Consider the following 17,103-nt stretch of genomic DNA (forward strand, 5'->3'; position numbering starts at 1 on the left):
ATAACGGCCCACCCCCCAAATAACCGCCCATGGGCGGTTTTTCGAGTGGGCGTACTCTCAGAAAAATCCGGTAGGAAGGAGGATAAACTTTTTCAACATTTTACAACCTTTTATTGGTTAGCTCTTAATGTATTGTCTAATTTGTGGTTTGTTTTAATGCATTTTCAAAGGCATGGTGGAAATTAGTGGCAAAAAGTTAACTCCAGGTAGAAGTTTTGATTGCAGATTGATACATTTTCTTTTCAGTTGCCACCATTGTCACACTGCTTGTTTTATTTATATTTTGTATTTTCAGAAGCTGTTTCTGTGGCTGGCAATGTAGAAAACACTGATGGTAAGTTGAGTAGATGTGAATGGAATGATAAAAAGGTATTCTAGTACTTCTGCAATGCTTATAGCCCTGACTCACTTAGTATATACTATTTTAGCTCACATTTGGTATACCAATGTGAGGTTATCGTATAAGCTGAAGTCTGTGGCATCTGTATGTACGTGTGTGTGTATGTATGTATGAATGTATGTATGTGCGTATATATGTATGTATGTACAGTATGTCCGTCAACACCAAAAACACACAAACCCCTACACATTTCAGCTTGGTATTTGGTGTGTGGATGCATCCTGGGCTATAGATGGGATTTTGTTCAAATGAAGTCTGCATTGCCAAAATTATACACATTAAATTACAAAATGTGATAATGGTCAAAAATTAATAACTCAAGAACCACTGTTTTTAGTGCTTTGAAAATTAGTGGGCAAGTACCTTAGGTGGACCTTATACAGTTATATGTATATTGAGAAGATATCTTGAATTTTGTATTATTGCTGAATTTTTAGCTCCGCTGTCAGCGACGTGGAACTTATCAAATAGGTTGATTTTCCGTCCTAGCCCGTCGTTGTCGTCTGTAGTCCGTCGTCGTCGTCCGTCAACGATTGCCTTCTCCTCTAAAACCGCAAGTCCAATTGCTTTGAAAATTTATATATGCAGTTCACTTGGTGTGACCTCACTTAAGTTTGTTCAAATCGTGGTGAAATTTGCATATTTGTATTTTTGGGGCATTTTTTGGTGTTTTTGGTAAAAAAATCTTCTTCTCTGAAACCACTTGTCCGATTGCTTTGAAATTTGATATGCAGTTTACTTACGGTGACTTCAGTCAGATTTGGTCAAATTGTGGTGAAATTTGCATATTTTGTATTTTTAAGGCAATTTTTGTTGTTTTTGGTAAAAAATCTTTAAAAATCTTCTTCAAAACTACCAGTTAGACAGCTTTGATATTTGGTACATATGTCCCTAGGGATGATCTATTTCAGATTTGTTCAGATTGTGCAGAAATATGCAAATTTGCATTTTTAAGGCAATTTTTGCCGTTTTTGGTCAAAACATGTATTTCTCTAAAAGTACTGGTCTGATAGCTTTAAAATTTGGTATACAGGTTTCTACAGATGAGCCAAGTAATATATTTTGAATTTCTGACGAGATCTGCAATTTTGTATTTTGGGGGCAATTTTTGCCATTTTTGGTCAAAAAATGTGTTTCTCAAAAAGTACTGGTCTGATAGCTTTAACATTTGGTATACAGGTTTCTACAGATGAGCCAAGTAACATATTTTGAATTTCTGATGAAATCTGTAATTTTGTATTTTTGGGGCAATTTTTGCCATTTTTGGTCAAAAATTGTGTTTCTCAAAATGTACTGGTCTGATAGCTTTGAAATTTCGTATGCAGGTTTCTATAGATGAACTTAATGATATTTAATAAAATAATGATGAAATCTGCAATTTTGAATTTTGGAGGAATTTTTCCCATTTTTGGTCAAAAAATGTGTTCCTCAAAAAGTACTGGTCTAACAGCTTTGAAATTTGGTATACAGGTTTCTATATATGAATTAAATTTGATCTTTTGAAATTATGATGAAATCTGCAATTTTTACCTTCTCGTGTCTAATTTATAGACAGAGAAGGTATTAGAGTTGAAAACCAATATGCTGCTGTCAAGAACTTCCGTCTGTCAAGACTTCCGTCTGTCAAGATCCGTTGACGTCATGCCATTGTGATGGGTCATATCATAAACTGGTGGGGGTGTTCATGGCTCAGGTTGAGGTGTGGGAGAACGATTTTGAGCTATGACAAAAATCAAAAGGGACTTAGCGGCATAGCCACAGTGTTAAGCCTTTCTCCAAGGTTTCTTAGTTGACTACAATCTATTACAGACTACTGAGCTGACGTTAGGGGTACTCACTTTGTGTTTGCTCACTCTGTGAGCGCTAGTGTTTGGTACTGAGTTGCGTGGATATCCCCTCATGGCCTCACGTGATCTGGGCCTGTTGCATAATCTGCAGAGATGATCATATGCCTCCGAGTCTGAAAACTGTCATTGTGTAAGCCTGTCGGCATTTTCCTTGCATTTTTTTTCATTTAATTTTGCAAAATATCGGCGAGTACCTCAACATTTCAAGATAACCCTTTCTTCCCAATCGTTTCCTGGAGTTTCAGAGTCATATGAACGAAAATGAGTGAAAGTTTTAGACAGGAAATCGGACGTCGGCCATGTTCAATGTTTACAGTACAATCAGAAGTTTACGTGGAGGAATTAACCAACAAACACAGGAGTGTTCATGATGCCCGCCCTCTAGAGGCAGACCCTCCTATATGAAGTACCACATTTGATGCTTGTGGAAAGCTTGACCACACAATGGAGCATTTAAACTTTTAGAAAATGACAAACTGAATAAGAAGGTATTCAGAAAATGTCAAATACTGAGAAAAAATGCGCAAATATTCAAAATAAACAGGTTAACTGACTGGTCAGCTATAAAAAACAATGAAAATGTTTATGATCAAAAGTTTTTGAGATGCGCACATTTTAACAAATACAGAAATTATTAACATTATAAATATAAGACCAAACTATTTTTTCAGGGATGGGACAGGTTGGAAATGAGGGGTGAGAGACAAAGGCACTCTTATTGCTGCATGAGGATGCAGCCACACCATTTCATTTACAGCATACTTATTCACTGTGTTGTGTTCAAGTTCCATATTGTACTGACTGTCATACAAGGATAACATAAGCAAATCAAATCAAATTAGAAAAGGATCAATGCTGTTGTGTGGATTTTGCTGAACACGGCTGATTTAAATATTTTGCCCTATATATTTGGTATCCAGCAAAGGCATATTTTGATGTAAAGTCAAACTTAACACTACATTGCTGACAATATATGTTACCATTTCTGCATGAACTTTTCTTTTTTAAATTATAGAAAGTACTTCGAACAGATTAACAATTATCGTGATGTCAACCCATGATTTTACATCACAAAGACTGTAATTCTGCCAATTTTTTAGCTCCCATAGCCATATGTATATATGGCAATGGAAGCTATTCTTATAGGCTAGGGAAATGTCTGTATGTATGTATGTCTGTATGTCTGTATGTCTGTATGTCTGTATGTCTGTATGTCTGTATGTCTGTCCGTCAACATCAAAAACTCCAAAACCGCTGCATATTTCATCTTGATATTTGGTGTGTACATGGATGATGGGCTGTAGATGAGATTTTGTTCAAATGAAGTTGTCATTGCCAAAAATATGCAAATTAGTGCCAAAAAAGGCGTTTTTGGTAAAAAATCTCAACCGCTGGTCAGACAGCTTTGACATTTGGTATACAGGTCTCTAGGGATAACCCAACTTGGATTTGTTCAAATTGTGATGAAATATGCAAATCTGTATTTTTAAGGAATTTTTTTTGTCATTTTTGGTCAAAAATTTATTTCATCAAAACCGCTTGTCTGACAGCTTTGATATTTGGTATACAGGTCCCTAGGGATAACCCAACTTGGATTTGTTCAAATTGTAATGAAATAAGCAAATCTGTATTTTTAAGGAATTTTTTTGTCATTTTTGGTCAAAAATTTATTTCATCAAAACCGCTTGTCTGACAGCTTTGATATTTGGTATACAGGTCCCTAGGGATAGCCCAACTTGGATTTGTTCAAATTGTGATGAAATAAGCAAATCTGTATTTTTAAGGAATTTTTTTGTCATTTTTGGTTTATTTCATCAAAACCGCTCGTCTGACAGCTTTGATATTTGGTATACAGGTTCCTACAGATAAACTGAATATGATATACGGAATATATGATGAAATCTGCAATTTTGTATTTTTGGTGCAATTTTTGCCATTTTTGGTCAAAAAATGTGTTTCTCAAAAACTACTTGTCTGATGCCTTTGATATTTGGTATACAGGTTCCTGGGGGTTCTCTTAGTGTGATAAAGTGAAATTTGATGAAATCTTCAATTTTTGTATTTTTGGGTCAGTTTTTGCCGTTTTTGGTCAAAATATTTGTTTCTCAAAAGTTACTCATGTGATAGCTTTGATATTTGGTATACATTTTTATACATAATTATGATGAAATCATCAATTTTGTATTTTTGCAGCTAATTTTGCCATTTTAGGTCAGACCATCCTGAAATGAGCTATCAAAGATCTCAACCTTCTTCATCAATACATATGTCACAAAAAGTTGCTCTCTACATAACACAGCAGAGCTCTGTCGACCATTGGGTCGCTTGTTAGCTCTTATAGCCGTATGTATATATGTTTACTAGTTTACATTTTATTGAAAATCTCAATAGCCACTGAGCAGATTAGATGAAAAATTAGCAAGTAAGTACTTTGGGCTGACCTGAAATGATTGTGCACATCTTGGGTCAGTATCTTGGACTTGCTATTTTTCATGAATTTTTTTGTAATTTTCTCCCATTTTTGGTCAAAAAATCTTCTTCTCTGAAACCACAAGTCTGATTGATTTGAAACTTTGTATGGAAGTGCATAGGAGTGACCTTTCCCAAATCTGGGCAAATCGTGGTGAACTTTGCATATTTGCATTTTTTGGCTATTTTTTTCATTTTTGATCAAAAATTTTTTTTTAACTCTGAAACCACATGTCCGATTGAGTTGAAACTTAGTGTAGAGGTTTTTACGGGTGACGTCAGTAAGATTTGATCAAATTCTGGTGAAATTTGCATAATTTTATTTTATTGGGGGAATTGTTTCTATTTGTGATAAAAAAATCTTTTAGCTTGATTTTAGCTTGTTTTGATAACTATATGGGAGCGACCAGTGACATTGTCACTATTTTTTTATTTTTCAGTCATTTTATAAATTTTGCACTGCACAAGATGATTGAACAAATTGCAATGTTTGAATTTGTAAACTCAAAGAATAAAAATCCTTTGTTCACAGATTAAATTATTTTTTGAAAAGAAATTTACTCTTAAACACTTTTAGCATATATTCTTTACACGGTCATGTATTTCAAGGAAAATATGCCTATTAAAAACAGTAATTTCTTCACTTTCAATTTCTTTTGAATACTATGACAATTATCAGCCATGAGGTTTTACAAACACAAGACCAGATAAGCGTTTTTCATCATTTCCACAGGACTCTTTGGAATATCCCTTAAAAACAGTTAAAAGTGACTTAAAATGATCACTTGGTATACATTTAATTTACAGATGCCAGGTTGTGTATTTCACATGCACTCAGGTCAGTAGGGAAGGCGTCATTACTATTTTGGACTCTTAATTCTTATTTCTGAATTATTTAACCTTTTTTCCACACTGAACTATCTTTAGGCAGTTTATACTGTAGCTTAGAATTTTTTTTGATGTATTTAATCATCTTTTGGGTTCTTTGGGTCCATATCCCACCTCATGCCCCTACATCATCAACTATTTACCAATAACTCCATGCCAACAACCAATTACCTGACCTGGCCACACATTAGAGAAGGTACAGCGTCATTGACGGTATTTTTTAATAGTACAAACTATTTCGGGCTACAAATTTAGCGAAGTTAGCCAGACCATACAATAAAAGGTGCCGTAAGCAACACACAGAGACAGCCCATATGTGTGGTAGGTTAGCGCCAAACACATCAAAATATGGTTGTGTCGTCTATTAAACGTAACTAATTATCACGAAATATTTACAGTCATTCAGTTTTTTTAACACATCGAAAATAAAAATTGGGGTTTTGAAGTTTCAAATTATAAACATTTAGCCCCTACTCACTTTCCAAATATGACGTCCGATTACTGCGATAGCAGTCCGATTACTACACACTCAACACGGGGTCAAAAATTTTGCAACTTGACCCCCTAAATACCACTTCCATCATGTTAACAGTTTGACAATAAACACAAAAGTTACAGTAATAAGAATTCATAGTGCTCGTCATTTATGAAATGGCTTTTGGCGAAATTCACTACCCTTTCCGAAAACTATCACTCTGATTGTAGCTGTGTTGGACGTCGACCTATGACAAAACTATCATTTCCTTGGAGTAACAGACAAATGGTGTAATAATAATAATAATAATAATAATAATTTATTGCCATATGCATTAAAATACAATGGAAATTGATTTTTCATATGCGCATCAGTAAAATAATTAAAAATATCATAAACTGGAATAAAAACACTAAAAATAAATACACGTTAAAATACAAAGACTAAAAATACGACATGTGAAACAAATATATTTCATTTGATTTAAAATTCGAACTGCAGATGGATAAAAACTCTTGCGAAAGCGTTCAGATTTTGTTCTGATGCAATGATAGCGCCGCTCAGAAGGTAAAAGTTCAAAGTATTTATGGGCTAGATGATTTTCGTCAGTAATGATAGAAGTGGTTTTCCTAATGGTCCTGGATCGATAAATTGATGGCAATGAAGGTAAATCTGAACCAATGATATTCTCTGCAGTACTAACGACTTTTACTAGTGAATGCAACTCTGCAGTAGTGATATTTCCAAACCAGACTGCAATCGACCCATGTTCCCGTGCATTTTCAGAGCAAACGAATCCTGCAAAAAGTGATGTGTTAGGCCTATTTTGTGCATGTTTTGATGAAGAAAAACAAAGAAAGCTTGTCGCCGCATTGAATCGCCGTCTTCACCGTTCACGATTGTGTAGAGACGGGAAGCTCCCTGCTGCACAAATGTTTCCTGATGAATGAGAATGTGACATCGGCTGTCATCCTTCTTGTAATGTTTATTTCCCATATTTGGCACGAAAGCATAGTACACCTAATCAGATAGCCTGACAAGTCATTTTAATTATCACAACTGGAAGTTGTGATATAGGGGTAGTTTCAACCGGTGTTAGATGTCGTCCATTTCCGTAAATGACAAAAAGTCAACAACTGCTGAACAGACTGCGTTGATATTTGGTACCGATACTCAGACTGGTTCCAAGGTTCCGATTCTGAAAAATGGAGCCAAACGGAGCGGCGGTTATATAGTTTTGGGAAATTTCTAACCCCCCTTTTTAACTAATTGATTTTAGGGGTCTTTCATATATGTAGTTTTGGAATGTACACCAATCCTGCATTGTGGACTGTTTTATGAGTTGTGGAACAGAAATTAGGTTTTGATGAATGTTAGAAATATGCAGGATGGCTGATTCGAAGTATAAAAGATTTCTATGCTCTTTTGGGTATCAAAAGTAATAAAAAAAAACATATTTCATAGTTTAGATTCTCACTTTTGAGATGACCCTAGGCATTTGTTAAGTAAACATCCTTGAGTCAATATACAGACTTTGACATTCCAGAGATTAAGTATCCACAACCTCACATGTTACAGTCTTTCACTACCATGGTACGGCCCAAACCCATTGTTATCAATGGTGAGTGTGGACCTGTCTACAGGAAATTGGGGTGAACAGGTTAGACAATGACGTTACAAGTTGTAGGTTAGTTATCAAGGTAGCACCAGCATAGAGTCCTGAGCATCTGTCCATGTGTTCTCACAGGAAATTACAGGGAAAAAAATTATTTGAGAAGTTTCTCTCCTTTAAATAGAAGCTCATGGCACACTTGTTATATATTACAAAACAATGGGACACTGGAGGTCTTGAGACAGTATGTATGTGTGTATGTATGTATGTATGTATGTATGTACGTACGTACAGTATGTCTGTCAACATCAAAAACACGCAAACCACTGCACGTTTCAGCTTGGTACTTGGTGTCTAAATGCATCCTGGGCTATAGATGGGATTTTGTTCAAATGAAGTCTGCATTTCCAAAATTATGCAAATGAGCTTACAAAATGTGAAATGGTCAAGAATTAATAACTCTAGAACCGCTGTTTGGATTGCTTTGAAAATTTGTGCAAGTACCTTAGGTGAACCTTATACAGTTTTATGAATATTGTGAAGAAATCCGTAATTTGTATTTTGCTGAATTTTTTGGTGATTTTTCTCATTTTCAGTAAAAATTCTTCTCTGAAACTGCCAGCCCAATCACTTTCAAATTTGGGTTGGATCTTTGCGCAGGTGTTACTCTTCTAATTTGTTGAAATTATGACAAAATTTGGAAAATTACTATTTTGGAGCAATTTTGTCATTTTTGGTCAAAAAATCTTAAACAGTATTTTCTTTTTAAAACCCCTGGACAGGCAGCTTTTATATTTGGTACACAGATGTACAGAGATGACAATAGTTAGATATGTGGAAATTGTCCTGAAATATACAAATTTGTATTTTTGAGACAATATTGTCATTTTTGGTCAAGAAAACTTGTTCTCAAAATAACTTGTTTGATAGCTTTGTAATTTGGTATAAAGTCCCGAGGGATGTTATTAGATAAATTTTCTGCTCAAAGTGATGTGAACCCCCCATATTTGTATAGTTCAGGTAATTTTCTCAGTTTGTGACCTTAAATGACCTACCGGGTACACCAACCCAGGATATATTATGAGACAGTTTTGAAGGCTGTGAACATAATTTTGTCATATTTGGTATCAATGGGTTGGAAAATTTGATTGGGAAAACAAAGCTGAGGTAAATTTTTTCATTGCGGACTAATTTTTGCAACTACTCTATGTAAGACATAGAAGAACTGATGAGAAATTTGGATCCAGGATAATTCCAGATGTTGTAATCACCGCCCATAGTGGAAGGCATTTCACTATCTGTAACTAACTTAAGTGCTGTTTACATTAGAATGATAACACTCATCCATTGTGATTAAAAACTTCCCAAGGTTGTAAATATATTTCCTGTCATCTGGCGTTATGTAATACCAAGGGATGGAACATTTGATATTCAGGAGGGGGTAGGGTCTAGAAGACTGATGAGGTAGCATTACTTTTTTACCAGATCCCTTGTACATTTTTTTTACCACTCCCACCTTTTCTTTTTATCAAGCCTAATCTCTGTCTATTTTTTGTTGTTGACATTTGCTTATGCATTTAGGATCTGCTTGTCCCATTGCTATAGAAGTCGATATGCATGTTTCTAAAGATGACCTCGAGTACCTACCTTTCAGACCTTATTTGCTTTTGTCATTCTTGTTTTTCCTGGTTTAAATATTTCTTGAATAGACAAATTCAAACTGAATGTGAGCACACTGTCCTTGACAGTGATTTTTGATTTTTTAATACTGTTCAGTGTTTATATTGTTACGTGCAGAGAAGACGAACAAAAGGGTGAACTCAGCAGTTAACGTTTAAACAAAATTTATTACGAAAATAAAACTAATTGCTAAGTCAGGGATAGAGTACAAGCTTTAAAAGTGTACAGACTACTTATCTCAGCTGGGACGGCAAAGCTCCAGTCTCAGAGTTGTAACAGTCAGTCGGATGAATGAACAGTCCTTTGGCTTGCAGGCTTGAAGCTGTACAAAGTTCACAGTATAAATCCAGCGTTGGCAGTGAAGGTCTTGAAAAGTCTTGAGAATGACTACTGCTGGAGTTTAGTAACACACAAGAGACACGATCCCAAAAGTCTGACTGGAAGCTGTGACGTCCCTTTTATAAAGGCATGTAAGAAAAATCTAGAACTTTTATTGACATGCTAATTACTGTTCTAAAATTATCTCCCTTACACAACTAATCAACTTTCCAGAACATTCCAAACATGACTAATTGAATTCAAGGTTGTGAGGTCATCAAGGGCAGTGACCTTGGGAATGTTCTAGACTAATTGAACTCAGGTCATGATGAGTGTGGGGGAAATGACCTACATAACACACCCCCTCTTCAAAAAGAAAATTTTTCAAAGAAAAATCTTTCTTTTACAAATGTAATCTTGAAAAGGATTTAAGTACTCAATTTTTGTAACTTACTCTAAAGTAAAATTTCTTGAAAGTGAACAACAATAAACTCTAAATACGAGAGAGACAGTCTGCAATTAAATTGTCTCTGCCTTTGATATGTCTAATGTCAAGATTAAACTCCTGTAACATTAAACTCCATCTTAGCAATCTCTGATTTTTGCCTTTAAATTTCTGCAGAAAAACAAGAGGGTTGTGATCAATATAAACACTATTGGCTGATTTGAAGAAGTAACATAAACTTCAAAATGCTTTAAAGCTAATATCAAAGATAAACACTCTTTTTCAATTGTAGAGTAGTTTCTCTGGATTAGTTTCTCTGGGATTTGTTAAATTTGCTAAATTTGTAAAAAATAGCAAACAGGATGATCTGTCCCATGACTATCCTCTTGCAATTTGGTATTGGAAAACTTGAAATGGCACTGAATTTGGCATAAAGTATGCATGGCAAAGTCCGGTTATTTGTATTGAGTTCTATAAAGTCATTGTTCGGCAAATACTTGGCTTCCTCCTGGAGATATTCCGCTTTCGCAGGATTCAGTCTGTCTGGATGTTGTTCCACTGGATTACTGTCGCAGACATCTTCGTTATGATAGATGATGTTTGTCCTTGTTGGAATATTTGGAACAAATGTTCATATTCGTGGAGCAGTTCTTTCACCTGTTGTTGTTGTGACGGCTGGAGGTGTGCCAACTTTGTAGACTCCAGCTTCTCCAGGATTTCTGAGTTCTGAAGCTTGACCGAGCCCAGCTTTGAGTTTAGAGTATTTTCACTCAAGTCAGTTTCAGTATCACTATCTTCATAATGGCCAGAACTGACGGTACTGACAGGCTGAGTTATAGTAGGATTATCCCTATCCAAATATGGCTTAAGCATATTTATGTGACATAGCTGTTTTTGTTTTCGCCTGTCAGGTGTTATTATGATGTAATTTAAATCACTCAATTTCTTATCAATTAGATATGGCCCAAAGTAACGAGCATGGAGTGGTTTGCCAGGAATTGGAAGTAGAACAAGAACTTTTGACCTGGTTCAAACTTCCGTTTTGAGGTGTTTTTATCGTATTTGGTTTTCATTGACTGCTGAGATGACTCAAGATTTTCTCTGGCTAATTCACATGCTTTAGAGAGTTTTGTACGAAAATCTGACACATATTGCAAAATATTCAGACAATCATCATCGTCTGATAGGAATTTCTCTTTAACGAGCTTAAGTGGGCCACGGACTGTATGTCCAAATACAAGCTCAAATGGGCTAAAACCAAGAGACTCTTGAATTGACTCTCTAACAGCAAAGAGCAGAAAATGAATTCCTTCATCCCACTGCTTCTCTGTGTCAAAACAGTAGGTCCTAATCATGTTTTTCAAAGTTTGATGAAATCGCTCAAGAGCACCCTGACTTTCTGGATGATAGGCGGATGACCTATACTGTTTAATGCCTAGCTGATCCATTACTTGTTGAAAATACCAGACATAAAGTTGGAGCCTTGATCGGACTGGACACATTTAGGGAGGCCGAATAAAGTGAAAAATTTGACTAAAGCTCTCACTATAGTCTTTGTCTTTATATTTCTCAGTGGTATGGCTTCTGGGAACCGAGTTGATGTACACATAATTGTCAGCATGTACTCATTTCCTGATCTTGTTTTTGGTAGGGGCCCAACACAGTCTATTAGTATCCTACTAAATGGTTCTTGAAATGCAGGAATTGGCTGTAAAGGGCCTTTGGAATGGTCTGATTTGGCTTTCCTACCATTTGACATGTGTGACAAGTTTTACAGAAATGTGCTACATCCTGCCTGAGATTAGGCCAATAAAAGTGACTGAGAATTTTATGATAAGTTTTCCTGACCCCTAAGTGACCAGCCCAGGGGGTTTCATGGGCCAGGCGCAATATTTCAGCACGGTAGGGCTTTGGAACCACAATTTGATGTTTTATAGCCCAATCGTCATCAACCAAAACATCTGGAGGTCTCCATTTACGCATGAGAATACCAGATTTTGTATAATAGGAAACAGAGCTATCTGAAGTTTTACCTTCATCATCTACCCTGTCAAACAAAGACAAAATATCTGGGTCTTTGTGTTGTTCTGCAATGAGATTTGATCTAGAAAATGTCTGACTTTGGTCAGCAGAAGTTTTACTGGAAGTTTCAAATCCACGAGGGATAACGGAATGATCCGTGTCAAACACCTGACTGAGAAAGGTGTCATTTAAGTCAACATCTGTGACATTATTTTTGAGAGTATTTGATTCTCGGAAGTTTCTTTGACATGGCTCGAGTAATGGCACACGAAGGGAAAAGGCGGGAATTTCCTCTTCTATTTGCTCTGGATTCTGATCTAAACTAGGATTATCAGTCACAAGTGGATTAGTAATGACCTTGTCCCCAGCAAGGTCGTTTCCAAGAAGAAGGTGAATCCCTTCAAAAGGCAAAAAAGGCCTAATACCAAAAGTCACAAGTCCAGAAACAAAGTCCGAAGACAAATAGACATTATGGAGAGGAACAGGAATGTAGTCATTACAATCTACCCCCTTAATAAGAACTTTAGAACCTGAAAATGACTTTTCAGAAAACGGCAGGGTATCTGCCAACAAAAGAGACTGGGAAGCCCCGGTATCTCTTAAAATTTTGACAGGGGTAGCGGAAGAGAAATCACTAGAAAGTGATATAAAACCATTATGAATAAATGGCTCGAAAATACCCATAATGCTATCTTGAGAAGAATTGACCTTGACCTCATTAATTGGGGATGAGAGGGGTTTAACCTCAGAAAATGTGTTGCACACATTATTAGACTCTAATTGAGTTGATGAAGAAATAAAGCCGGTTGGCTTAGATCCACTTTGACCACTTTGACCTTCACGTTTTCTTTTCAATTTGAAACAATCTGACATTAAATGGCCGTCTTTCTTGCAATAATTACAAGAAAGTGTACCAACTGTTTGTCAGAAGGAGATTGAGACTTGGGATCTGATGATGTGGGAGTGTTACTTGAACTCTGTGAACTGTTGTCATTTGATTTCCTACTGTCCTTTGAAAAATTCTTGGATGAAAAGGACGAGTTAAATTTACCTGCATTGTTTCTGTATGAAAAGGACTGGGATGGTTTGCTGAGAAATGAAGATTTGTGGGTCAATGAATAATCATCGGCAAACGTGCAGCAACCTCTAATGTATCTGCCTTTTGTTCATTGATAAACGTCTTGATGTCACTCCGGATGCACCTTTTAAATTCCTCAATCAAAACAAGCTGTCGTAATTTGTCATAATTCTGACTGACCTTTTCAGAAGAGCACCAACGGTCAAACAGTTGTTCTTTTGTTCGAGCAAATTCAACATAAGTTTGATCCTTCACCTTCTCACAATCCCTAAATTTCTGACGGTAAGCTTCAGGCACCAACTCATAGCCCTTGAGAATTAATTCCTTCACAGAATCATAATCTGAAGCCTGCTCTACTGACAATTGAATGTAAATTTCTCTGGCTTTACCCACCAAGCACTCTGCAAAAGCATAGACCAGGACTCCTTAGGCCAATTCAGACTCTGAGCAATTTTCTCAAAATGAAGGAAATATTTATCAACATCCTTTCTTGGAAAGGGGGGACTAACCTGAAATGCTTAGTGATGTCAAAACCGTGTGAAGGGAAGGATTTTCCTGACTGTCCAAGCTCTAAACGTTTCATTTCTAATCTTTCCTGCCTATCTTTCTCTCTCTGTCTTTCTTCCATTTCTAACTGCATTTGTATTTTTTCTTTTTCTATTTGTAATTCTAGTTTCTTGATCTCCAAATTTGTCCGCATTCTAATTCTAATTTTCTGAGTTCAGAGGTAGACTCGGGCTCATAATCTTTCAGGGTGGATTCCTCAAATTGGCCTAAATCAACTAGATGTTTGGCAATACGGGTACTGTATTTCCCTCTTGCGCATAGATCTTTTGACTTCTACTTTAAGGAAATTGGCCAGTGTTATGAGGTCGTCTTTTCTGAGGGAATCAAATGTGTCCTGATCAAGGTCATCCATTTCCTCTGGTTTAAATTCCGCCATGATTAAATTTCGCTGAGTTCACAGTATACAGTAGTTTTAAAAAGGCTGGCAAAATGTTGTCAAACGGCTCAAAATGTTCGTCTCCCGGACGAGCCCCCAATTTGTTACGTGCAGAGAAGACGAACAAAAGGGTGAACTCAGCAGTTAACGTTTAAACAAAATTTATTACGAAAATAAAACTAATTGCTAAGTCAGGGATAGAGTACAAGCTTTAAAAGTGTACAGACTACTTATCTCAGCTGGGACGGCAAAGCTCCAGTCTCAGAGTTGTAACAGTCAGTCGGATGAATGAACAGTCCTTTGGCTTGCAGGCTTGAAACTGTACAAAGTTCACAGTATAAATCCAGCGTTGGCAGTGAAGGTCTTGAAAAGTCTTGAGAGAATGACTACTGCTGGAGTTTAGTAACACACAAGAGACACGATCCCAAAAGTCTGACTGGAAGCTGTGCACGTCCCTTTATAAAGGCATGTAAGAACAATCTAGAACTTTTATTGACATGCTAATTACTGTTCTAAAATTATCTCCCTTACACAACTAATCAACTTTCCAGAACATTCCAAACATGACTAATTGAATTCAGGTTGTGAGGTCATCAAGGGCAGTGACCTTGGGAATGTTCTAGACTAATTGAACTCAGGTCATGATGAGTGTGGGGGAAATGACCTACATAACAATATATTGAATAAAATTTGCTTACAGTTAAAATCCATACTTGTCCCATATCACTTTTTCCCCAGCTGTCAGCTACAAATACCAGGTGGCTATTCTTTAATATTTGAAGTGCAGGCAAAATCAACAACTTCTCCTCTATGTCAGTATGTAGAGCTAACTCATTCAAACTCCCATATGGGCAAGAGTATATGTGCCAGTGAAAACTCTTCTTATAGATTTGAGAGTGCATGTCTTTGAGTTTGTCTGTATGTATATGATATTATTGTGTGGGTGTGTGTACATGTACTGACAAACTCCAAACCCGCAGCACCTACCCATTCAGTATTTCATGTACAGGTGCACCCAGAGATAGAGTAGTTTCACAATGTGCCAGTTGTGATCAAGTGCCATTGGCGCTATTTTTTACTGTATCGGCGAGGCGATCGGCCGTACACGACATGACCGTTGGTAATCTCCTAAAAAGATCATGTCAGTATAGCAAACTAAACACTAATCTTACAATGTTCTCTCGTGCGTTGCGCCCTGGGTGTGCGTTCTGATCGAAGGAACCTCTTGCCTCACACCATTACGAACATACGATTGTGAAGGTGTGAAGGACTGTTTGCCTGTAGTAAGATAAGTCGTCGGCTGAACTTAGAAAAACAAAAAAAAGTCGAACGAGTTGGGCTAGGGGTACCACCCGTAACTTTTACTTGCGTTTTATCTGGACGGGGGTGGGGGGGGGGGCGATACGCAATGCAAGACAGTGACATAGGCTAACTTCAAGACCCAAAGAGTGATTTTACGTTTGGTTGTATGGGGCATGTCATAGGCCCTTTAAGAAGTATACTTAGAATAGATTAGATTAGATTAGATTATCATAGAATGTGTGTCTCATTTGTCACTGTGTTATTTCAACAGGAAAACTTGTGAATACAAGTGGAACAGGAGTAAAAACAATAGTCATCTCACCACCAAATCTGAAACAATTGACCAGGTCACCAAGTATAACTGGTCAAGAACGCACATCTCCTGGCAATAGAACAGGTAAGACAGCCTTTGATACAGCATATATAGAAGTCCAACCTTGTAAACTGTCAGGGTCCCCTATTAACGGCAGATTATTCATTCATTCATTCATTTTATTCAGTACTTTGGCCTCCGGCCTATGGTACAAATAACTACCCTACCGGAATCGGGCAACTTAACCTTCGCTTGCGGCAGTCTTGCGTGGCAAATTCGAGTACTACACCTGTGTACGCGTGCGCGCCTTTACATGAACGCGAGGATCTTTTACTTGACCACGCCTTTACCGGGCATTTCCCTCTAGGGTAATTTTCCAGTCAACTTTTATAATTCCCATGCGCAATGCGCCCTCATCAGCAAAACTAAATGTACGATGCACTGCAACTACTTGGTACTACTTTGCAATCATCATGATCAACCCCTCTACTCCGGTCGAAAACACAGCATTTGGAATTTGTCAGTCAAACATACACGGAGAACAGGAGTTTATATGTATATGTGTGTTAGTTTGAACTTTGCAAGTGGAGATTATTGCCTTGTAATTGTCGTTTCAATATGATTCTAGCGACCTGGGCGTTGGGTCGGCCTGTCGAAGATCACCTTTAATTTTCATGTGCTAAAAATCTGTGAACCCGACAGTAAGATTTGAAGGGACTGAGTTACTGTTTACCGGCTGTCCCGCAAGCCGTGTGGCATAGCCAGCACACAGCCATGCCATGCGGAAGCTGAATCAGATCTCTACATAAAGGTAAAACCATGGACGGTAAGAAAGATGTCCATGGTAAAACTTACTTCTAGTACATTTACCTCAATGATCTCCACACAACACTTACAGATTCCGGTGGGCCGGCGTGGCCTCGCTATGTTGCAACCACTGAACCTAACCCAGCCTCCATAATGTGCAGCGATCAGAGTACGGTACGTACCACAGGCAAAATGAAAAACTTTATCCGTATGCATCGAGCTGGCAAGCCCAATAGCAAACTCACATCTTGGTTGGATTTCGCTGTTTACCTAATTTTTGTGTTAAATTAACGATGCATTAATTATCGGACTTGAACAATTGCAGACATAGACGATTAGGCTGATCATATAGCTTAGAGGCCTGTAATTTGCATCGACAGTACGTCAAGGACGATAAGAAAGTCATCATATGTTTTACTGGTAATAGAAAACGTAATAAATGAAGTGATCAAGACATAAACTTTACTTTTAAACATGGTGACTGATGAGTTTTATGCACTGATG

The 17,103-nt window shown here is 37.1% G+C and overlaps 1 protein-coding gene across 2 annotated transcripts in view; it reads left to right on the forward strand.

Moving 5' to 3' along the window:
• LOC139126527 (GA-binding protein alpha chain-like) overlaps window positions 1-17,103 on the forward strand; it is a 116,066-nt gene that overhangs the window by 87,504 nt on the left and 11,459 nt on the right. Inside the window, exons 9-11 of one of the 2 annotated variants that reach the window (XM_070692583.1) lie at window positions 296-334; window positions 15,751-15,876; window positions 16,691-16,773. In XM_070692583.1, coding sequence (XP_070548684.1) covers window positions 296-334; window positions 15,751-15,876; window positions 16,691-16,773 — 248 coding nt within the window. The remainder of the gene's footprint in view (window positions 1-295; window positions 335-15,750; window positions 15,877-16,690; window positions 16,774-17,103) is intronic. The other variant, XM_070692582.1, reaches the window with a different exon arrangement.

This window comes from Ptychodera flava (genome assembly GCF_041260155.1).
Source record: "Ptychodera flava strain L36383 chromosome 3 unlocalized genomic scaffold, AS_Pfla_20210202 Scaffold_27__1_contigs__length_13241970_pilon, whole genome shotgun sequence".
In the NCBI taxonomy this organism is placed as follows: Eukaryota; Metazoa; Hemichordata; class Enteropneusta; family Ptychoderidae; genus Ptychodera; species Ptychodera flava.